The following is a 23,827-nucleotide window of genomic DNA, read 5'->3' as shown; positions in this document are numbered from 1 at the left end:
ATGAAAGGAAACGGTCTTATGGACAAGTGATAGTGGTGGGTCGTTTGGACAAGTGATAGTGGTGGGTCCCATTTTTTATTTTTCCCAATTTTCTCACAAAGTCCCATTAAATATGTGGGGTTTTAAAATGATTTGGGGTGAGAAAGTTGGGGTGGCACATCACAATTTCAAGGAAACTTGTTTCTCACTTTTCTATCCCAATCAACCAAACAATCTACCATTTTAGGTTTTAAGGAAAAAAAAGTAAGAAATCTGCACTTTTCTCAAGAAATTTTCCATTTTTTTTCCTACCCCACCTTTATTCCAGCAAACAAACACAGCCGTAGTTACGAATAACCTGTAATTTGGAAGTGGGCTATTGCCTATTTGTAATATTTGACATTTTGTGAAGGTGCTTGGAAATCTGCACTTTTCTCAAAAAAAAGTAAGAAATCTGCACTTTCCTCAAGAAATTTTTCATTTTTTTTTCCTACCCCACCTTTTCCTACCCCACCTTTATTCCAACAAACAAACACAGCCGTAGTTACGAATAACCTATAATTTGGAAGTGGGCTATTGCCTATTTGTAATATTTGACATTTTGTGAAGGTGCTTGGAGTGTTGCCCTCCACTAAACTGGGCCCACCGGTAAAAAAAAAATCTCCATTCCTCCTCTAGTCCGTCTTAGTTCTTACAGGAAAAAAAAGAGAAGGACGCATTTCTACTTAGTACCCCTATGAGACTTCGAAAGTACCATTCCATGACTCACTTTATATGATATACCCTATATATCTTTTTTTTTTTTTTTTTTTTTTGAGTAAAGTTCCCTGTATATCCTACATCTAGTAAAGTGCACGTATATACAAAGAAACGACATTAGTTACACACGTGTCCAAATGTTTTACTATATTAAATAGACCTTTTCATTTTTAGCGCCAATTTTTATTTTCTTTCTAATAATCATAAAGAAAACCCGCTAATCTGACTATCAAGAAAAGCAACTAAAAATTCGTCTCCGCACTCTCTAGTTTCCACTCACACCAACTTTCCCTGAAGCTGCGAATCTCAATTAATCTAACGTTTACTGACGCACCATTAGCTCGTCTATGAATTTCGTCCGTCGGATCGACCTATGCAGCGTCACCGTCAGATGGGACCACTGCTCTCATCTTACCGTCGAATAATTACAAATTCAATTCAAAAGCTCGAGAGGGAGTATAGAGAGGCCATTAGCTTCTCTCTTCTTCCATTTCCCTTCTTTCAATTTTCTTCGCCAAGCACATATCTTCGCTGCAAAATCTTCTCTTTTATCATCATCTGTAGTGTTAATCTGTTCGTATCGATCGAGCTTACTGGTTTCTATGTATTTCTTTAACGATAACAGTTCGACATTTGCCGGATTTCAGGGGTTAAGGAGCAGCTCCGTGACGGCACGGTTTGTAGTGTCTTTGTAATCAGTTGCTTTTCGATCTTTGATGAGTTTTGAGATCTGAAAGTCTTCAATTTGAGGTGAGTTTTGAAGGTTTCCGTGATGATTGAAAAGTATTCCTTGGATTGAATTCGTACGGATTTGTTTGAATTTGAAGCCGATGGAGCAAGATAACGGTGGGGATTTCCCACTGAAAAGGCCTCAATTGGTCACAACGGCGGCACTACCGCCTACCTCTGAACCACCGAAGAAGCTCGCGAGGCAGCTGGATTTCACGGTGTTTTCCAGTGCATCTACGGGTATAATCTTGCCGGAAAACCCGCAACCTGTGAAGCCATCGCAGCAACAGCAGACGATTACACTGCAGACACCTTCAAATGCACCAGCTCCACCATCGCAAACTCAGACGCTTCTGAAGGATAACAACCTTCCGCCTCCGGCTCCCTCTAGACCATCGTTGCCACTTGTGTAAGATTTATGCAGTATTCTGGAGTCGTCTTTCGCTTACTCTGAAATTAATTGCCTCGGTTAGTTGGTCTAGAAGTTGAAAATTCTCAATTCGATTGTTTTTTAACCAGTGCTATCGGCTATAGGATTTGCAGCTTTCTTCTTTTATTTTGAATTTTTTTCTTCCTCCAGTTATCTTTCTTCCTTTCTGTAGATCAACTATCGTTTTGTTTACCTTTCGTTTATTAGGAAATGAATTTTGAGCTTTTTCATCCTCTGTATTATACATTCACTAGCATAAACGCACAGGCACACGATATTCTCAGCTACGATCTTTTAACTTGAGCAGAAAGTATTGCCAGATGGACTAATAGTCGTGTAATTAAGTTTCGTTTTCAAATCAAACTTGCAAATTCCGTCTCTTTGAAAAATAAAGTGTCGTTTCTTTCTAATATGTACATTGTATTACACAGATTTTGTTGCTGCTTCTTTCCAAATACAAGATGCGTTATTATTTGATAGTCAATTAGTTGTTAAGCTGATCGCACTTGAAGATATATTGGTATCATGATTAAAAATTAAAATATTATCCTATTATTTGTTCTCCTTGTGGGTTAGTAGAGTTTATGAACTTCGAGCATTAAGACAAGTATTGTTTCGTTGTTTGTAGAATATCTGTTTCATCCACAATAGATTAGTGGTTTGCACAGGACCTGGAGATACTATTAGACATGGGAATAGTTTGAAAGTGTAGTTCATGTCTGAGCAATTTCAATTAATTGCAGTTATAATAGAGATTTAAATAGCGGGAATGTGTTATGCTTAGTTACATTTGCTAAGAGGGCTTCATAGTGTGTAATCTTGTATCATTCATTGTTTATTGCATATGGTGTATTGAGGTGTCTAGTGTTTGTCCATAAGAATTTACTGCGCACTATTTTTAATGAAATATTCTCAGCAGAATCATGTAATCAGATATCTCAAAGGGATCAAGAAACAATGAAGTCTACTAAGTTCTGTCGAATGATAAAGGTAGTTTCTGTAAGAGGTTCATTTGTCAAGAATATTTATGGACCTTGATTTCTGCAGTATGTGAAAATTACTGATTTTTCTTTTCACTGAAATGTTTTCTCCACTTATATTTTGCCATAAATTCTTGATCCCATTGTGTATGTGAAAATTTTAAGTTCTTTGATCACTATACTGAATGCATTTAACATCCTTTCTATGTACTTCTTTGAGCCTTTAGGCAAAAATAATATTTTCTGTCTTAAAACTTTGTTTTAATCTCTAACTCCTGCTCTTGCATGTCTTTCTTCAGAAAGCCGGAGTCTCCAAGATCACGACCACGTCCTAATGTTGAGATAAAAGATGGTACACCAAAGAAACAAAAACAATGTAATTGCAAACACTCCAGATGCTTGAAGTTGTAAGTATATATCATCTTCTTGAATCTTCATAGTTTGTAAGTTACAGTGGACTTGGTGGAAACAGTACAGAATTTATTGTAAATTAACTGGTGATCTTAAGGATAGTCCTGATACATAGTCTTCGTTTTTTGCTCTTATTAATTCTCCTGTTGTGATAGTCCAAACTGGATTATTTTTGCTTTCGCCTTTTTCTCTTTCTAAGTGACATAATGAGAAGTTACATGCCTCTTTGAGAGGTGATGTTCACTAGATGCTCAACACGGTTTATTTTTGCTATTGACTTGTTTGTGTTAATGAATGAGAATAAACAAGAATGTGGAATCTGTAAGAACTTGTTAACAGCCTAATTGCCTTTTGTGATTTATTGTTCAAATGAGATCAAACATCACTTTTGCCAGATTATTGTTTTAAACTCCATCATTTATCAAAAGTTACTGGAAGAAACTTGCAATTACCATTCTAGTTTAGTTCCTTTTTTTTCCTTTAGAGACACACGAAACAATTCATTATTGCCATTGACTTGATTGTGTAAATGAATGAGAATAAACAAGATTGTGGAATATGTAAGAATTTGTTAACAGCCTAATCGCCTTTTGTAATTTATTGTTCAATTGAGATTGAGCATCACTTTTGCTTGCTTATTCTTTTAAACCTGATCATTTACCAAAAGTTACTGGAAGAAACTTGCAATTACCATTCTAGTTTAGTCCCCTTCTCTCCTTTATAGACAGAACACTTCTAGAGGAAAGGTAAAGGGAATGAGTGGTGTCTTATCTCCTCAGTCAGGATTTCTTGTTGCAAGTATATGTGGCTGGATGTTGGACTCATTTCTGTATCATTTGATCAAGTGTATCTTCCTAATTGCTGAAATTTAATAATTTAATCACATTGATGAACTATGCAGTTAACGATGATGCTTGGTTTCCATATTATTTATAGTTCTCTTGCAAAATTTAGTTGACTAATTGATTTGCATTGTATTCATTGTTGTGGCTTTTTGTTAATGATGTTGGTAACCTGAAGTTAAAAATTCAATGCCTGGTCAGGTACTGTGAGTGCTTTGCTTCTGGAGTTTACTGTGATGGGTGTAACTGTGCAAACTGTTGTAATAATGTTGAGCATGAAGCTGCTAGGCAGGAGGCTGTTGAAGTCACTTTGGAGCGTAACCCAAATGCATTTCGACCAAAGATTGCTGGCAGCCCCCATGGAATCCGAGATAGTAGGGTATGTAGTTGGACTCTTCCAAAACTTCAAGCAATCTGTCTTAATATGTTAACATTTGTTTATGGTCAAGATAAATTTCTTTTTCATTCTTGCATCTAGATGAAATTTTATAATGCTAGCAAGCTCAGAGAATTGAAATTCAAGATGTGAATAGATTGAATGTACATTAGATGGATTAGTATGTGAATTCAAGCCTGCTTCCAGTATTCTATATTCAAACTTGCATTCAGGATCAGTGGCTATTCCATTATAAGTAAATTTGGAATCTACCATGGACTTGGCTGCTAGATATACACTTAATTAAGTTAAGTAAAATAAAAATATTTCTCCCCCCCTCAAAAGGTATACACAGAAAAAGATTCTTGTGTGGTATGATTTATATCTGGGTTGATATATTAATTTTTTTGTTTATTGAGGCACTAAAGAGTATTTTAGTTCATGTTTGATTCCTGATTACGTCAGTCCTATTCAAGTTATGTATTCAACCAACTTGAAATGTTTATAGTTTAGTCATACGATTGGATATAGAATTAGGGCACTTAGAAGCATCATGTAGATAAACACATTGTAGTGGAGATGATGGTGTTGAAAGGATGTTTGGGAAAACTAGTGAGGTTTAAGAATTATCATATGAGAGTAGATCTAAGAGTAGCTTTTTATACATGATAAGTCGTGAGAAAATCATTTGAGGTGGCATGACCATGTTCACTGGAGGCCTTTTGGATGCTTTTGCATGGAATAGTGTTTAATTTAGGTTGAAGGAACTAAAGAGCAAGGTCCGGGGGGGAGGGGTTTCTTTTGTCTCTGATATCCTGCATGGTTCATATAGAAAAGTCTTTCTTTTGCATCATTATTGTCTGCCACATGCATGGTTTGGGATCTTGGTCTTGACAGGGATCTCAGTCCCTCAAAAATCAAGATCTTGCTAGATCTCAACCAATATCTGGTTGAAAATCCCTGGTCAACTCAGTTCAATCTAAGGGCCATCTTGGTGGGTATTAAGACTCAGTTTGGGCTTGAACTTGGTATTTACATTTTTTAGACCTAAACGCTGTGGTGGCCTTAGATTTGTGAAAAAAATCGCTATATATGAGTTACAACTCAACCCTCACTTTGAAATAGATATGTGACTTATACGTCGAAGGAGTGAACATGTAGACTTATAAAACATGAAATACACAATAACACAACCATTACTTGTTATAAATGAAAACATAAAGATTTAAAGTCAAATGATACATTAAACATGTCAAGTTGTTTACAATTTCGCAATACAACATAGGTGTGCTTATAAGTTACACCACAAGATTACAAGAGTAAAATCAATGACTAAGTAGCTCCCTCAACTCCTGCTCCACTAGTAGTAGTGCCAACACCAGCACCACTTCAACCAGTGCCGGCTATAAGATATCAGATTTTATTGGCTTGTCTCACTCATTGAGTTATATGTAGATTGTAGATCAAGGAGAGAAGGTTCCAACAAAAAGAAGAAAAAAGGACAAAGAGGAAGCTTTAGTTAACACGACCTATAACTAGTAAGTTCCCTTGAGTAGGTCCTTTTTGTAGATGAGTTAGTCAATGAAGCCTACACAGAAATCCTACCAACTTTATGGCAATCTTGCCAAAACACCAAAACCAGCAAGGGACAAGAAGTGTCTAGACTGGCCAAGATCAAGATATCTTGACTCGTCTAGACCGAGATGGCATACTTATAAAGACTGGGTTGAATTGAGATCTCGTGCGATACAAAATCGAGATCTCAAGTCAACCGAGATGTTGTATTTTTTTGGTACGTCTCGATTCACATGAGATCTCATCTTGAGGTCTCAAAAAATGAGATCTTGGCAATATCTCGCAAGACCGTGAACTATGCCACATAGTAAATCAAGTGCGGCTAAAATGTCATGTGCAAGTGAGCCTTGCTCAACTGGCCCATTTCAGTACAATGGACTTGGCTAACCAGGATAAGGTCCATTTTTTGAGAATATAAGGGGCAAATGCCATCACGGGGAAGGGGATATGGTTAAATTTGGCTCTGAAATTTGAAAGTGGACAGTCCAGAGTCCAGACCATGCTTTATCTACATAACAATGATTGCCGCTACATCACCCTTTTGTGTGGCAGAGTTTGGTAGTCTGGTATGGGAAGGCCTTCCTCTATGGTCTGTGTAGCAAACCATTACCCTACATCCTTAGTTGTTCCTCAATCTTTCGTCTTATTCTTGGTTACCTTAGAGGCTACAAAAAAATTTCTTATATTTACATGCCATATTTAATGTTTTATTTTCAAGACTTATATCTACTTTTAGTATCATTCAACCTGTATTTGACGAAGGAAAATGAAGTATAGAAAAGAAGAATGCGACCTTGGCTTCCCACTAGTAAACCCATATCAGAATCCTATTGATCCCAAAGATTTCCCTCCCAAACCCAAGTCTCAAAGCAGCTTTATTAAAGGAAACAAATTTTCTTTCATCAAAAAGTAAGGAGCTCTTAGGTTCCTATAACTTATGGCTAGAAATATGGTATTCAACTAGGGAAATGAATACAACACCAACAATAAGCCTTGCCCCAACTAAATGGGGTTGACTACATGGATTCTTACCTTCCAATCAGTTTTGTTTGAGGCCATGCTACATACAAGGCCTAAGCTATGCATATCCTTTCTCATCACTTCTCTTAAGGTTATCTTAGGTCTACCCCTAGTGCTTCTAGTCTCTTCAATCTAGATTATATCACTTCTCCGTACAGGGGCATTTATAGGTCTCCGTTGAATGTGGTTGTACCACCTCAAATGACTTTTTCGAAGCTTATCACTTATGGGAGCAACTCCCATGCCAACTCTAATATGATCATTCCTTATCTTATCCTTCTTAGTTTTGCCACTCATCCATCTTAGCATTTCATTTCTGCTACACTAAGTTTATCTATATGATTTTTTTAACAGCCCAACACTCTGCACCGTACATCATAGCTGGTCGAAAAACGGTCCTATAAAATTTTCCTTTAAGCTTTAATGGGATACGTCGATCACACAAGACCCCAGATGCATCTCTCCACTTCATCCACCCTATTTTAATTCTTTGGGAAACATCATCATCTATATCACCTCTTTTATTTATGATTGAACCTGGGTACCTAAAACAATCACTCTGAGGAATCTCTTTATCGTCAAGTATCACCACCTCATCGTTTGCCCGATCATGACTAAAGTTACAAACTAGAGAAATGAATACAAAGTTAAAATTTGAAATTCACAAGGAAATTGAAAGAGAAAATGTAAAAAGAAACTTTTAATATGGGGGACTTCTGTAGTGTTTAGGGTAATGTTTATGTTATTTTATCCTGTTTTTAGGTAAAGCTCAGTTTTTCTGTTTCTGGGTCCTGAAATCATGTATGGTTACACAGGAAAAGGACTGTTTCTGCAACAAAGTGAAATGAAAACTTGTATGGTTTGGATGAATAGAAATTTTTTTTTTATATATAAAACCAGAGAAAAAAACTTAGATTTGTAACAACTTAAAATAATCATGGAATGCCCATGAAAATAACCAAAGCCGCAGTTGGAGAGCTTGGCTGAGCTTGCCACCTTCCTCCTTAGTCCTTGCACCAATGGGAATTGAGTTAAATTTTCTTGAATGGCAAGTTGGTGCTGCTGAGGATGTGGAGTACATTATGGTACCTTGAGAATCCCAAGACAATGACTAATTCTCTTGAAGAATCTTTAGGATTACTGACCAGAAGCATAGAATTTGGACACCTTAAGAATAGAGAGGTTTATGCATTTGTGACTGTTAGAAATCGTGGGGTTATCGGCAATAGATACTAGCTAGTATTTTCTTATTTTATCAGCTTTCCTTTTTCGTTTTTTGTTTTTCTTGGTCAACAAGTAATTCATATCTAGGATAGTTTCCTATTCAGAACTTCCTAATTCTGATAAGATTGTATTTCCTGTTTCTGTATTTTTGTTTAGGAAAGATACCCTAAACTAATATTGAATATTAATCTGTAAAGTAAGTACGAGAGGGGGAGCCTTGCATATGCAAGTCATCTCTTCTCCTTCTAGGCCTCTCCTCTTTCCTCTCTCTTCTCTATCGCCTCTCTTGTTCTCCTTTGGTTCTAAGCTACCGCTTGCATCTGGTTCTGATTTCTAAACTACTGGATTGTTGCGGCGACCTCCTTTCAAGCAACACTTTGAATCTCTGTTCTTTCTACAATTTTTTTCCCAATCACATTCAGATATAAATAGTTATTTACATAAGAAGGTATCTCTCAGGAGGATGAATAAAGTTGATTATCTCTGCCACTCTATCCACCTTCAGAAAAGAAAATAAAAAATGAGTAAACAAATAAGAATAAAAGGGGAAAGAAGAAAAAGCAATTCATGGCACCATCAAGTGTCTATTTTCCATATACCCCTAATGAAGAAGGGTTTTTTTTTGTTTTTGTTTTTGTTTTTGGGGGTATCTTTACAACCTTCGGTTGTGGTTTCTGTTTACGCTGTAAGACAACATTTTCTTGGTCTCTGTTATCTATCCTTGCTACATCATCCTTCACTATGTAGTGATCAGATGTCCCTTTTGATGACATGACAGAATATGACCCAGGAACAAATCTATATGTAAGCTTGGTGATGCTGATAAGTAACCCACTCTAGTCCCATAATTGCAAGTCCCCTGCACATCTGCAATGGTGGAATTAATATTACTAAAACAGTAGTATAGTTGTAATCAAATTCACGGGACTCAATTAACTGAGTGCATCATACTTTGGCCTTTCACAATCATAACCACAGATCCACATTCTCATGAAAAGTCCATGGAATTAACATAATGCTTCTCCTTCAACAACTTTGTCACATCAACTTTTTGTATTGGTTCCTTATAGCCTCATAGTACTGCAATACAATCAATTACTGATTGTTTCAAGTATTAATCTAGTTATCATTAACTGGTAAGAGTACCGAAAACTTCATGCCTTTTAGCTTCACAATATCTGACCATTTTTCGACCAAGTAATCTGTTTCATCCAGTGAATTGAATCCTCTGGCTAAAATGTTGTGCTCATCATTTAATTGAATAATTGCATTTATTTGCTTCATCCTCCGGTTCTCATACACATGGTCAAGATGAGTGCAAAGTGCAATAAAAGTTGATTGCACATCAATTGTTGCCTTCATCACATTCCTGAATCCGATGTTAAGCACACCACATTGAGTAATGTAGAATGACAATTTAGAGAGGACTCTAGAATATGAGATTTCTTGCTATACAAATTGCTAGCCATTTTCTTAATGAAAGATAACTAAATTTGTCACATTCTAGATGCCATATGCAATTACAGATCACAATTTCAGCTGGATGTCTACTTGCATAATTATAGAGTGGTGGATCATGCTACATTTAACCAATGAAAAAAAGTGAAAGTTAAAAAGAGAGGAAAGCACCATCTGCCTCATCAATCAAGATCCTATAGTTGATCAAGAGCAGGTTAAAAATAAGTTGTGTGGTGGTTATTGCATTCCCATGATGAGATACTCAAGTTGTGTGAATTTTTTATAGCAGTCATATAATTTTGCAAAGCAAGATAAAATTATTTTAGGTTATGCCAAAAGGTTGCAATTACTATGGGATGGGGATGCAAAATGAGGATTAAGTGATTATTGCTATAAGTGCAGACCAATTTGAGTTTCTCAAGTAAATGGATTTCATATATTTGCTATCCTCCGTAGTCCACCAGATTCAGGACCTCAATTTTGGCAGAATCAAATGACCAGGTTAAGGTTTGATCTAGTGGTAAGCCTAGGTGAAATGAATGTTAACCCTTATGAGAGTTGGTTTCAACTTCTAAGCTCTACGTGAAACGTTCTTAGAATTGACCAGACATTTATCTGAGATAACAGAAGTAACTGTCTAACCTTGATTGATCTGTTAAAGCAGATATAGACAAACCAAATAAGTTATGGATGGAATAAGGCTCACCTCAGTACTGTTTGGCCATATTGTTGCTGGATGAAACATTAGCTTTTCTGGGCCTGTGTTGAGCTTGTTTTTGTTAGAATTAACCCATAAAAGAGCACCTTAGGACCGTATTCCTGCTGCAAAAACTATTTGAATCCTCCTCAGTACTGATTCCAACTGAGAAGTGACAGATCCCAACAGAAGGCGACTATAAAGAATGCAAATAGTAGTGAACAATCATACCTCATCTTGTTTCAGAGCCCTTGGGATGTCAGTTGTAAAATTATTAATTTGAAGACTTCTCGGATTTTGCATATAAGATCAGTAGTTTGGTTTGCAGAAACTGATTAGGGAAATATCCAACTTTGAGCATTTGATCATCGATAAGTTACCTACATTGAACTGTTTTCTGAAAATGCATTTTTGCAATCCAAGTGGTAATCGCATTTCTCATGAGTTGGAACTAATAGGAAAGATTTGTCCAATTTTCGAACTGAAACCGTCCAAGGCAGAATAAAGTGTAGCAATAGAGAATCTAGTGCTCAAGAAATTCTGTTCAATTGAGTAAAACTCAATGATAACGAGTATCGGTTAGGATCATGGTTGGAGAACTCGTTCTTCCCAAGCCAAAAAATCGAGATGTCGCTCAAGTTGTGGGAATTTTTGCTGGCCAACTCGAGCGCCCCTCTTGGGGGTTTTAAGGTCTAGGTTGGGCTATTGGTAGTTAGCCTAATTTAGGCATTTTGAACACAATGGTGGCCTTATATTTGTGAGAAAACAATCCTAATCATGAGTTCAAAGTCAACCCTAGGTTTGGAACGGAAATATTGCAGGATTGGACATGCAAGGTTATACAATATGAAATATAGAACCTTTAAGAAATAAAAGCAAGTGTATCAAATACTTCAATACATTAAATAACTTAAATATCATTAGAATTCCATCCATATGAGTCTGACATAACCTCACATTTCCGACTCTTGAGAGTTCAATAATACAACAATCGTAAGTCCAATATAAATCATAATTCATAAGTTCATAATAGAAGTGTTGGGTATGGGCTCATGCTTCACATTCTCTTGCCGACGACCTTCCCCTTGGCCTTGTGATTTCATTTTTAGTTTGAGCTTGGGCCCATGAATAGCTGTTGTGGCATTAGTTGAAAAGTTCCTTCAAATGACCTTGTTTGATCTTCCTTTCTTGATGTAAATGTACAAAGAGTGGTTGCAATTGAAAATCCGGCTGAAATCTGTAAGAAATCTGGCAAAAATGACAAGTTCTGGCAAGATTTAGCAAGAGAAAGCGAGAGAGTGGCAATAGAGGTCTAGAAATGACCTCTCTCTTTCGAGATAAGGTATTGAAAAGGGGGTGGTTGGACCATATCTTGGTCCAGGTGAGATTTGGGGTAAGATCTTGCTCAAGATATGGGTAACTCTTTAAAATCAATCTCCATCTCCCTTCGCCATTTGAAAAAAGCGAGATATCTTGCGAGATCTCAATCCATGTGTAGGATTGTAGCTGACCTGATATACATACATGCTTGAGGTGCTTCATCTTTTTTGAGCTCAAGGTGAGCTTCCATAAACATTTGCATACTTGGGAACTCAAGATCCTAGGTGAACTCCATCTTCTCGCTTCTCCAACTCCGTTATCTATTCTTGCTTTAAACTCTCAATCTTCTCATAAACACCCCTTGAGCTTAAGAATCTCTCTAGCCAACTCCCTAATTCCTATTTCATCAGATGAAGAATCACTAATTACCTTACGTTACTTTTGAAGGCCACCATTGATCTTGATTGTCACCCAAACCATTGCGAGAACTCTTATATGAGCTGACCTTCACAAGTTCATAGAGGAAGGTTGAAGCCGAAGAGAGAGAGGATGCGTGACCTTCGAATGTTCACTTTTGGGGTTTATTATGTTTTGAGAGGTAAAAGCATGGTTGTTAAGGCGACAAGGCAAGTTGAGGTGATAGAGGGTAATGAAAACCAAGGCGAGACCAAGCAAGGGGACAGTAGGTCGCCTTAACCCAAAAATGGGCCTCGGTGGCCTTCTAGGCGGATGCTTTCACAACCATGGGTAAAAGACCCAATTGCCCATGGTGTGTCTTGTTCCTTTGCCATTTCGAGAGCTTCCTGATGGGCTCCAAAGTGTTCTAAAAATGTGGCTCGTTCGAAAAAAGCACAAAGAATAGACTGGAACACCCATACAAGATTTGAATGGTTTCTATCCCCTCCCCCCCACCAAAAAAAAAAGAGCCCCTCGTTGTTACCATACATCCCGTTAACTTCTAAAATGTTATAGAAAGAAAAGATTAAAACCAATTAAAGTAACTAGCCCTTTGATGTGGGCTACTGAAACTAAACTAACATAAATAGGATAAAACCTATTTGGCTCCACTAAGACCACTATGGCTTGTTGCTCCTAAATATTTAGTCTTCCTCACAAATGTAGAATCTACTAGATGATGAGTCAACGTAGCCCAATATACGTGTTCATGGATTGGACTATGTAGGCATTAAAAGTTTTGCCCGTGTACCTCGTGGTTTAGCTAGTGGGCCTTGTTGTCAAGCCCATGGTCCTTGATGGTTAATTGCCTTGACTTTATTTTTTTATGGAAGAGATGTGTGCCTTGGACTTCTTTTCTGGATGAATAAGTAATTTTCATTACTAGACGAGAAGAGGTGGGGGGAAGAGGAAGAGGGGGGGGGGTTAAATGCCTAAATCCCTGCCGAGCAAAGGTGAGGACATGCAAAAGAGGAGAGCAGAAGCCTTTGCTGATGCAAATCCACCTTCGAATTGGGCTTATTTCCCTTCGAGCAAGCCTAGGGTTGGAATGTACTAGTTATGGACCTTTGAACTCATGGTTTTGGAGTTGTAATGAGCCCTTGTACGGACTCCAATGTGGGTGCCAGGGTACAAGTGTGAAACAAACTAGTTTATTTTGAGTTAAGGGCAATTATGTTCTTTAGTATGTGATAGGAATTCTAAGTTTAGAGTTGTTTGAGTCAGCTTAGACTTAGGAGTTCATTTCCAACAAGGAATTGAATTAGTTGTTAGCTTTTATTTAATATGTGAGTTTGTGAGGATGAATGATGCCATATATATCCTATTGTGAGAAAGGCCATGATCTCAGACTTGCATCCACAAAGGCAAAATATTTGAATCAACAATTAGGGATTATACAATTTAACACCAGTTTTTGACCTCTTCTTTTTTTCTGGGTTGGGGGGAGATATTGGAATCACGTAAAGGGATTGTGGGGGGGGGGGGGGGCAGAAGAGATATTGGAATCATTCAAAGGGATGGGGGAAGGATGTTAGGGTTGAACCAATTAATGAGGAAATGGAAGGTTGCTATAAGGACCCGGTCCAATATGGCCAATGAGGAAGAGAGTAGATGTGTGCCTCAGATTTTTGTACATATGGTTCAAATATTGACCTGCTCCAACATTATTTGATGGCTACCTAGAGAATATTTATGTGCCTTACTATTCTCTTTTGTAGATAGTGAGATTTGGGGTTTTAACTTAGGGTTGTGGGTGAGAGCTTATGATGCCATTTGTGGAGAGTATTAAAATATTTCCACTGTAATCTTTTTCTATTACATAGTAAAAACTTCTTTAGGTATGCCTGTAACATTTCTTGGTGTGTGAACCACTTTAAATCATTCTTCATTTTTGTTCCTTCTTTGGGGGGAGGGGGGAGGGTCCATTGAAGAAGGGTAAAATTTGTAGATAGAAGAATGAGAAGAATAGGTTGGAAACCTTGAAAAGTCAAGGGGACAAGATTGAAGATGAAGCAAAAAATGGAAGGAAGAAGACTGCTGTAGGTACAAAAGACAACCTGACAGAATTTGAATTAATATGTATGCACGTACAGAGGTTATTGTGAAAAGAATGTGTAGACACATGTGCACTCAATAGAATGGGATGGAACACACTAAACATGGTTATGAGAGCGTCGCCTAGGTGTCACCCTTGACATCCAGGTGTTTATCAAGTGTTAAGGTGTGCAAGTGCTTTATCGTAAGGGCGCTTTTTATAATTATTTTGGTTTTATTATATACTGTAATTGGTTTTGTGCATTACAACATTATGTAAGGTTACATGGACCTGTATACTGTGGGACAAGGTTCAAGGTTTCGGCAACCTCGAGATAACTGAAATCTCGAGATCTTGGTAAAATCTTGCTGAGACCTAGTACACCAAGTTTTGGTGGTACGTTTTGTGCAGGTTTTATGAATTTTATGGGTCTAGTTCTTTTTGGAAAACATATTTTAGGGCCTATAAACACATATTTATGCATAGTTTGGTTAAGAAAACAAAAACAACCCAATATGGTCTTTTGGATTTCCACTCTTGTTTGCATCTATACAGCAAATCTGAATGTATTTTCACACATTTGAACATTCTTGGAGTATAAGTTCACATTCATGGAAACCCTATTTTAGCTTATAGTAAATTAGTAACACATTTAAATGATCGTGTTGCAAAAATAGTTGTCTACATAGGTGTTTTGTATCTACCCCTCATTGGCAGTGAACTATTGAATTCTCCTGTATAATTCCTGAGACTGAAATTTCCAAGATTTCAACCGAAATACTGAAATTTCTACGATATTCGTCGAAATTCCAGTCAACTAGTTGATTTGATTTTTCAGGTATGTTTGTTTTGATGACTTTGAAACATCCGAAGTCTCGCTAAATTTCAGCCCATGACGTGGGTTTCATTGGGTCATGTATAGTTTAGTCTAAGTGTCATTATTTTACCTTTTACTATTTACCCTCTGTGCGTCGAATCCAAGTAACCTATCATATGCTATAGATTTTTCAATATGCTGAGTTGATTGCTTTTCATATTATGTGATATTCTGGACTGTATTCCCAGCTCTATAAGTAAATCATCGTGGGGATAGCTGTTGCATCTTGTGCAACTCCCCCTCCACTCCATTCTCTTCACTCTCTTTTCCATCTCTTCTCTACTCTTTCTGTTCGTTTGTTCTCAGTTCTTATCTCACATGTGTGATATCATGATATGGTATCAAAAGCAGTGACCATAGATCTTGTTCTGAAGTTAGATAGTTGCAAGTTTGAAAGTCGTCTCTGAGGATAATTTCGGTTCTATTTTTGCTGCTTATCTGCTGCTATTCTTAGAACCTAACTATTGTTTCAGCTATGACTTAGACCTTATCATCACATCAAGGTCCACGAAGATTTAGTTGCTTTACTATCTCTTCCTATGGAAAGCCTGCCTACAGTTACTGAGTACTTGAAGATTATGCCTATGTTTCTTGTTTGGGGGAATTTTTTTTCTTCTAGATAGTTGGGGTCCTTGACACCTATTTTACTCCACTGATGTTGTGAAGGTTTTGAGGTTTTGTTTACCTGCTTGGAGGAAGATTTTCTACTTTTCAGAAGTTTTATTGGATCTATGTTCTACAATCTTTTCCAAGTAACTGGCGGCTATTCTGTTTTTTGGACTCTAAACCTGGTGTCTTGCTTCTAATACTGTGACTGGTCAGCGCTACTAATCGGATTGAGTTTTGAGGAACTTGTTCTGCTTATACTACAATACCTTTGATCCAATTTTCAAACCCAGCCTTAGATCTGATAATTGGCAGTGGATTTCTTCTATTGGCAGATGGTTTCCTGTACAAGGACACAAATCAACCTTTTTACTTCTGTTTTCACTCTGCTGCTCAATTTCAGTTTTTGGAGTAAATATTCCCCTAGCTTCTTCTATGATTATTTTTTTGGTTTTTGATAATTATTGGCTTGTCACAAGCACTACCTTTCAACTTAGAATTTTCCTTGTTGCTTATACTATTCTTTCACTGGTCTGGACTACTACTTGATTAATGCTTCCTTTAATTCCTATTTTACCTGTTTTCATGATGGCTTGTATAGACAATGTCCACATTCAGATCATCAAGATCGAGTTAATTGGTGTTTTCCTAAGTGGGTTTACATATGTAAGGTGCTTTTCAGTTTCCATAATTACCCCTCTCATTCTCCTTATCTCATTAATATCCTTTAATTCTTTTTACTTCGAAGTCTGTCCTCATTGCATAATTATATTAAAACCAACTGGACAGATTACTGTCGGCTTTCAATTGGTTTTTGTGGATACCAGCGTTCTTGGTTTGGTTCCAGTCTGACCTAGTGTATACAAAAAAGAGAAAAACTGGACTGAACTTACTATTTTACACCCTTAATTCTGAATTCTTATAAAATCCCCCAATTCTTCGCTGAACGCTCTCTTACTTTGAATTCTTTGTCATTCCACTTTATTCTTTTACGAGAAACACCACTGAATTTTGAATCTTTCTTTGAAGCTAGGAGGCATTATCGGTGTGTTTGTGATTCTTTCTTACATTTTTCTTTTAGGTTTGGGGGGGGGGGGTGCTGGACAAGGGATTCCATTGCAAGTAGCCAAGGCCAGCTACTAAGGCTTAATATCAAGTGTGGGCAGAAATATGTCAATATGATTGACACAGATGCAACAAAGTTCCTTGTCTAAACAATGAGACTACCCTGCTTTTCAAGAGTGAAGTAATAATTCTTGCTTTTTTCTTTTTCTCCTTTCTATAAGAACCTTAAGAAATTCAAGCTGACAGCTTGTGGAACCTAGATTTTGGCTGAACCAATCCCCCACACATAAACGATAAATTCTGGATGGAAATGCCAGGCGTGCTAGGAAACATCCTGTCAACCACCATTCCTTTGGGCATTTTGGCTTTGGTCAATTGGAAATTGAGAGTTCCAGTCAATGCTGAAACACATCAGGCACAAAGGTGCTCGTAAAAAACCCATACGGTGAAACAGATTCCTAGATTTTCAATTACAGCCATTTGATGAAATGAAGGAGCTTAGGACATTTTTGAAAATGAACTCATGGAAAAGCTCAAGGAGTTTCCATGTTCCACCATTCTTCTTCACTCTTCTTTTCATTGAACACATTTAAAATATTCATGTAGAGCTTGTTTTTTCTTCAGTTAATTATGTACAATTTCCAAAATTGTATTTGTTCTAATGTGACTTTGTTTTTCTTTTTATCATATATGTGGATTTTGATGGAAACTACTATAGGAGGAGGCAGGGGAGGTGCCAATTGTGGTAAAGCACAACAAAGGATGCCACTGTAAGAAATCAGGATGCCTGAAGAAGTATTGTGAATGTTTCCAAGCTAACATTCTCTGCTCCGAAAATTGTAAATGCATGGACTGTAAAAACTTTGAAGGCAGTGAAGAGAGGCGGGCACTATTTCATGTGGACCATGGTAATTCTATGGCCTACATGCAGCAGGCAGCCAATGCGGCCATTACTGGGGCTATAGGATCCTCTGGTTTTGGGGCCCCTCCTGCATCGAAGAAGAGGAAAAATCAAGATATTTTATTTGGAACTGCTACTAAAGAACCACTTGTTCATAGGCTTGTTCCTTTCTCGCAGGTACTTTCTGTGTTGCATCATTGCAAAGAGCCACATTCTGATTGCTCATGGCATGTTAGATATTGATTGTACTGCCAAAATAACAAATTATTTAGATAAGAGGTCCCTGCTCCTTCCATCAGCATCATGAAAATAGTGTGACTATTTGCAAACTACAAAGCACAGCTATTTTTGGATGGACATATTCTTTGCATATACCAGTTTATGTTTCCATGATCCTACATTGGTTTTTAATTTTGGTGAAATCTTTGGAGCTAATGGGAGCATATTGATGAAAATAATCTTTCCTTTCTTTGTCAGGGGACTAATGTTAAATCTTCTGTTCCCTCATCTTCCTTACCTTCTGTCCCTGTTCCTCGTGCTTCTAACCCTACAGTAATGGGGTCTTCAAAATTTACGTACAGGTATTTTTCTTCTGTGCTTAGATAATTATGAAAACTGGTTTTTTTTCTTCCCTTTTCTCCTTTTGTTCACCAGAACTAACTAGTTTAAACTTAATGGTCACTCTGAAGGTCACTGCTTGCTGACGTTATTCAACCTCAGGATGTGAAGGAGCTCTGCTCCCTTTGGTTGTAGTTTCAGCAGAAGCTGCCAAGACATATGCAGGTATCTATGGATCTTAAACAGGAAAGAGAAAAACTAGGAATGGGTTATTTTAGTTTATGTCCAGGTTCAGAATTGCACAACAGTCATAGCCTCCTATATATATTTACACCTAGTTGTACTTTTATAAAACTGTCAACATGCGGGTATAGGAAGGCTTACAAGTTAAATGCAGGATCTGCAGGATTCTGTTACTTGTTTTTATAGTTAGCAGTGATGTTTGGTTCGTTGGCTGCTTTTCATGACCTTGACTGGGTATGAAGGCTAAATAAAGGAAAATTATCATCTAGTGCATGTGTATGTTTGTTTGTGTAATGGTGGATTCCATGGATTTTGTATTTAAACTAATGCATTGGGGTATATCTTATTGGGTGAAATTTAGAAGAGGGGAAGAAGAGGTTGGAGAACACTGCTGTGCTTTTGTTCTTAAATACTAACTTGTACCATTTGTGCTCCGAATCTGTAGTCTTTGCTTTCCTTTGACCCTGAATTCCACTTCCTCCTTTCTTCTTGTGTATTCATCAAAATATTTAGGGTTTCTACATCTTATTGATTTAGAGATTCCACAATATTGTTATTACTCTTTATTAGAACTTGCTGAGAGCCATGGTTTTACTGGTTGGCTATTCCTGATCTAATTTGTAATGCAGTGGATCTGCTACATACAAAATCTGTTTTCTATCCAGTGGAACAGTTTATTCAGACCAATTCATAGCTTGAGGATGATTTGGCATCTTACTCTAAATTCAATCTTTTAAATTCCTGTAGAAACTTGCATTGAACAATGAAAACAGGGCAACAATGTTTTTTGGTGGTGATTTATTTTATTCAGTTGTATATTTTCTTGATGTGGTATCCAATTCTTTTTGAATCTGTACCTCTACTTCCCAGATAAAAGAGATATAACTAACAGTCAAGCAGACAGAGAAGATCAAGTGGAAAGTTCGATTGCTTCTTCCACCCAAGAAAAAGAAGAAAGCCAGAAAGAACCCGATGTTGAGAAAGTTATGGTTGATGACCGTTCAAGTGGTAATCAAGCTGATAAAGTGGGGACAGATGATTCTGGATCAGAGGGTGCAGTTGCTCAGAATGGAAGGCCAATGTCCCCTGGGACACTAGCGTTGATGTGCGATGAGAAAGATACAATGTTCATGGCAGCTCCTTCCCCTAATGGTACAGTGAGCCATAGACAAAAGACATCCCGGTGGTGGCCTTATGGGCAGGATACATCAGAGATATATGTGGAACAGGAAAAGCTTGTCTTAACAGCATTCCGGGACTACCTTCGGAAGATAACTGCCAGAGCGCAAATTAAAGGTATTGCTTATTACATGCTTCCCTTATTCTATTATTATTATTATTATTATTATTATTATTATTTTTGGCATAGTTTCAGTGTTTGCCTGTTGATGCTTAGTGCTAAATTTCGTAATCTCATTGAGTTTTCCCTGGAATGACTATAACTTCCTTTGATCTTTGGGGTGAATAAATAATAAAGAAACTTTGGTGGGCTGTCAACTACAATATGCCTTCTAGTATAGAGAAGGATCTTTTCTTGGGGCATCACATTACTTAATTCAATATTTCCACATGTATGTGATGATGTTAATGCCCAATTTTACCGAATCCATTCTGTGGGTTTAACCTTGAAAACTTGGATACCTCTAAAAGGGAAGGTGTTTCCATGCCTGGAAGAGCTTAGATGTCTTGATAAAATAACAATGTTGTTCTTGTTTGCAATATTTGACTTGGGTGCCTTTTATTTCTACTAGTGTTGTCTTCACCTCGAAGTTGGTTGTTTTTATTCTCTCCTTTGCAGAAACCAACTGTTCTTTGTTGACTAGATCAATCCAAACTGGGAGTCAACATGAACCTGTTGCTAATGGTGTTGCAAGGGCTCATGTTCCTGTTCCAGTTCCAGTCAGTGCTGAAATATCTAAGACTTCAAGTGCAGGTGCCGCCGCTGCTCCTAATAATGTCCAACTTCAGAAAGCTGGAACCTCCACTGATAATAGTGATACAAATCCAAAGATTGAAAAAGAGATATAGAAAGGGTGCAAGCCATACTACCACGTTTCTCTAGTACATGACCTATTTCAATCAGTTCTATCATTTAAATATAGGAAGACGGGTCCCATCTTCAGGTTTGATCATGATTGAGAAAACAATCATCGTCAGATCAACTTTTGGGGTCCTCATTGTTATATTTTGATGGATGTTCCTATGCCCCATTTATAGGAAGTGCATTAGTGCACTCTGTAGAATTTTCAAAATTTTTTTTCTTAAAAAATGCCATTAATTATTTGTACAAAATTCTAATCCATCAAAGTGGTTAATGTATTATCCTCTATTGCAGTTTCCATCAGATAAGGTATATGGAAGTAAGGAAAAAGATGATGGATAACTCATGTTTCGGCTGATTTATTTAGCCTACTAAATCATTAATTATAGATCAAAATTATATTGCAGCATTGACAAACATCCAATTAATTTTTCATGGTTAAATTTATTTCGCTGCATTTTAACATTTCTGTATCTTCTGACCAAGTGACATGCTTGTTTTCTATGTTGAAACTCAGATTGGATTGAAATTTAATATATACCCATTTTAATTTTAGTTCATGGGGATTATAGATTTTTAGCTTACCAGGTTTCAGGTCTGAGCCAAGAAGTCATGCAGCAGGTTTGTAAAAAACTTTCAAAGGTCTGAAGCCACAAAGACACTAATATGATACGATAAAGCTTCCATGCCCAAGGACTGTTCTCGAATGCTGTAAGCTACTGCACTCAGTCGACTTTTTCCATGTCTCAAAAGCCTTAAAATTTTTTTTCTTCTATTTCTTGTTAAATTGACAAAAAATAATAAAAATTGCATCAATAAATTTCTATTGCTTGTTCCCTCACTTCAGCTTCTTCGGTTTCTAGCATCAACCGTAAAACAGAGGAGCTTAAGGGCCTGTTTGGTTAAATGAATTCAGAGATTTCTCTGGATTCATGAATCTGAGATTTATATTCGTTTGGTTGTGAAAATTTTTGGATTCATGAAATCTAGAGATTCATCTTTTTACACTAAGGGCCTGTTTGGTTACATGAGTCTGGAGATTTCAAATATCTAGATATTTCAAATCTATGGAGTTATAATTTATAAAATTAGATGTTTGGTTGTGGAATGAAATCTGTGAATTTATCCTAAAAAGCTATTTGCTTGACGTGATTTTTGTGAATGTACAAATGTATAGCTTTTTTGAATTCTCTGGATTTCACCCCTTACCCATAAATCTACAGATTCACGTTTTTAGTGTAAAAAGGTGAATCTCTAGATTTCATGAATCTAGAGATTTTTACAACCAAACGGGTCTAATTCTCAGATTCATGAATCCAGAGATTTGAAATCTCTGGATTCATGTAACCAAACAGGCCCTAAAAACATGAATATATAGATTTATGTAGGACTGTAAACGGATCGGATTTGGCTCGGATACACCAGTATCCGAATTCGATTAGCAAATCCGCTATCCGAATCCAAATCTGGCAAAATTTTAGAGAAGGCATCCGAATCCAAAACCGAAACTTTATCGGATATCCGATAATAATCTGATCCGATAAAATATCCAATTATTGATTGATAATCGTCACTTTTTTTACATCTTTTATTATAAATTTCTAATTTCCGATTACCGAATACCACTATCCGAATCTGATTACCAGTATCCGAATCTGATTACCGGTATCCGAATCCGATTATCATCTATTTTTAAAGAAAAAATGTCAAATACTTTACTCTATCCGGATAAAATTTTATGGATATTATCCGATCCGATAAGTAATTATCCGAATTCGAATCCGGTTGCTTAGCGGACGAATAAGGATATTTTCCGGTAAGAAAATTTTCAGATACAGATACCCTTAAACGAATGCTAATTCGGAGGCGGATTTTGGCTATCCATTTATGGGTCTAGATTTATGGGTATGGGGTGAAATCTAGAGATTTCATTGCCACTATAAAATTACTACACATTTGTGCTTTCACAAAAATCACGTTGACCAAATATTTTTTTAGGATGGATCCACAAATTTTATTCCACAACCAAACAGTTAATTTTATGAATTATGACTCCATAGATTTGAAATCTATAGATTTTAAATTTATAGATATTTGAGATCTCCAAACTCATAACTAAACAGGCCATAAGAGAGCTGAATTGCTACAAATAATGATGGCAGCCCGACTTGGCCATTATGGATTGAAGCTGCCTTCATTATCATGAGAGTCACATTTAAGTTGGTTTGGTCTAGTCCAGATATTTCAACTTAGTTTTGAATTCGGCCATTCGACAACTATAAGACACCCTCAGACGACAGAATTTTAATGGTAAAATCAACAAAACTAGTGTGTATGGATTAGTAATTGAATAAGGTTTTAATTCATCAAAAAAAAAAAAAAAAATTGCATAAGGTCAAGTGAAGAATTAATAATGAGGAGAGATTCTGAGATGAGATTTTTTTTTTCGTTTTTTATCCCAATCCAGTTCCCAATGAGTTGAGATCGTCCACCTGTCAAGGTAAAAGTCTGGACTTTCTTCATACCTCCTCAGCATAAATTATGAGGAGGTCCACTTCTGAATTTTGACAAGAAGAATCAGAGATGGCCATCTCCCTATTAGACTCTCTTCCTAATGTATGTTAGAGAAGTGTGAGAATATGATATAATTCTGTTTGTTTAGGTTAAAGTTTCGAATTCATTTCAAATGAGAAAAATGGATCAAAATGAAAAAGAAAAAGAAAAAATGACTACAGAGAAATGAAGATATAGGAAACATGGCGACAACAAGGTTCAGTTGGATTAAACTTTCTAAAACTCTCAACTTGATATGTACTTCCCTAATCTAGGATTTAACCTAACCTTGCCCTGAGTCTTACCATATTAGATATTAAACATTGACCTTGGCCGTGATCTTAATTTTACCTTGACCTTGTCCCTAATCATTAAATAATGTATAATTTCATAACATTATCCCACTTTTACCAATAATAAACTTCAAGGCCAGCTGGCCCTAATCAAACACTCAATCCAAACCTACCCTATAGACCACCTTGCACCACAATTTTGAACCCAAACTGGGTTCGAGCTTGGAGTAATACAAGACAAGTTCAGACACTAGAGCTTGCTTTCTTTCTTCTTCTTCTTCTTCTTTTTTTTATTTTATTTTATTTTATTTTTATTTTTTTTATTTTTTAATTTAGAAAATAAGTTCATTGCAAAGGGCAAAGTGGACAAACGGCATCCCGAGACAAGGGTCTAGGAGC

At 36.8% G+C, this 23,827-nt stretch overlaps 1 protein-coding gene across 1 annotated transcript; it reads left to right on the top strand.

The window, feature by feature from the left end:
* The first annotated feature begins 1,200 nt into the window (after positions 1 to 1,200).
* On the top strand, positions 1,201 to 21,025 carry LOC149006455 (protein tesmin/TSO1-like CXC 5). The gene is given in 10 exon segments (XM_089165194.1): positions 1,201 to 1,488; positions 1,566 to 1,876; positions 3,177 to 3,284; positions 4,332 to 4,509; positions 17,558 to 17,917; positions 18,218 to 18,321; positions 18,430 to 18,479; positions 18,482 to 18,523; positions 19,412 to 19,837; positions 20,340 to 21,025. Coding segments are annotated over 9 exon segments (1,806 nt in total). The 5' UTR covers positions 1,201 to 1,488; positions 1,566 to 1,568; the 3' UTR covers positions 20,570 to 21,025.
* The last annotated feature ends 2,802 nt before the right edge of the window (positions 21,026 to 23,827 follow it).

Source organism: Hakea prostrata, chromosome 8 (genome assembly GCF_041222555.1).
Source record: "Hakea prostrata isolate BN-2017 chromosome 8, UWA_Hpros_2, whole genome shotgun sequence".
Classification (NCBI taxonomy): Eukaryota; Viridiplantae; Streptophyta; class Magnoliopsida; order Proteales; family Proteaceae; genus Hakea; species Hakea prostrata.
Note: the sequence above shows the minus strand (reverse complement) of the source record. Positions and strands in the feature narration are given on the sequence as shown.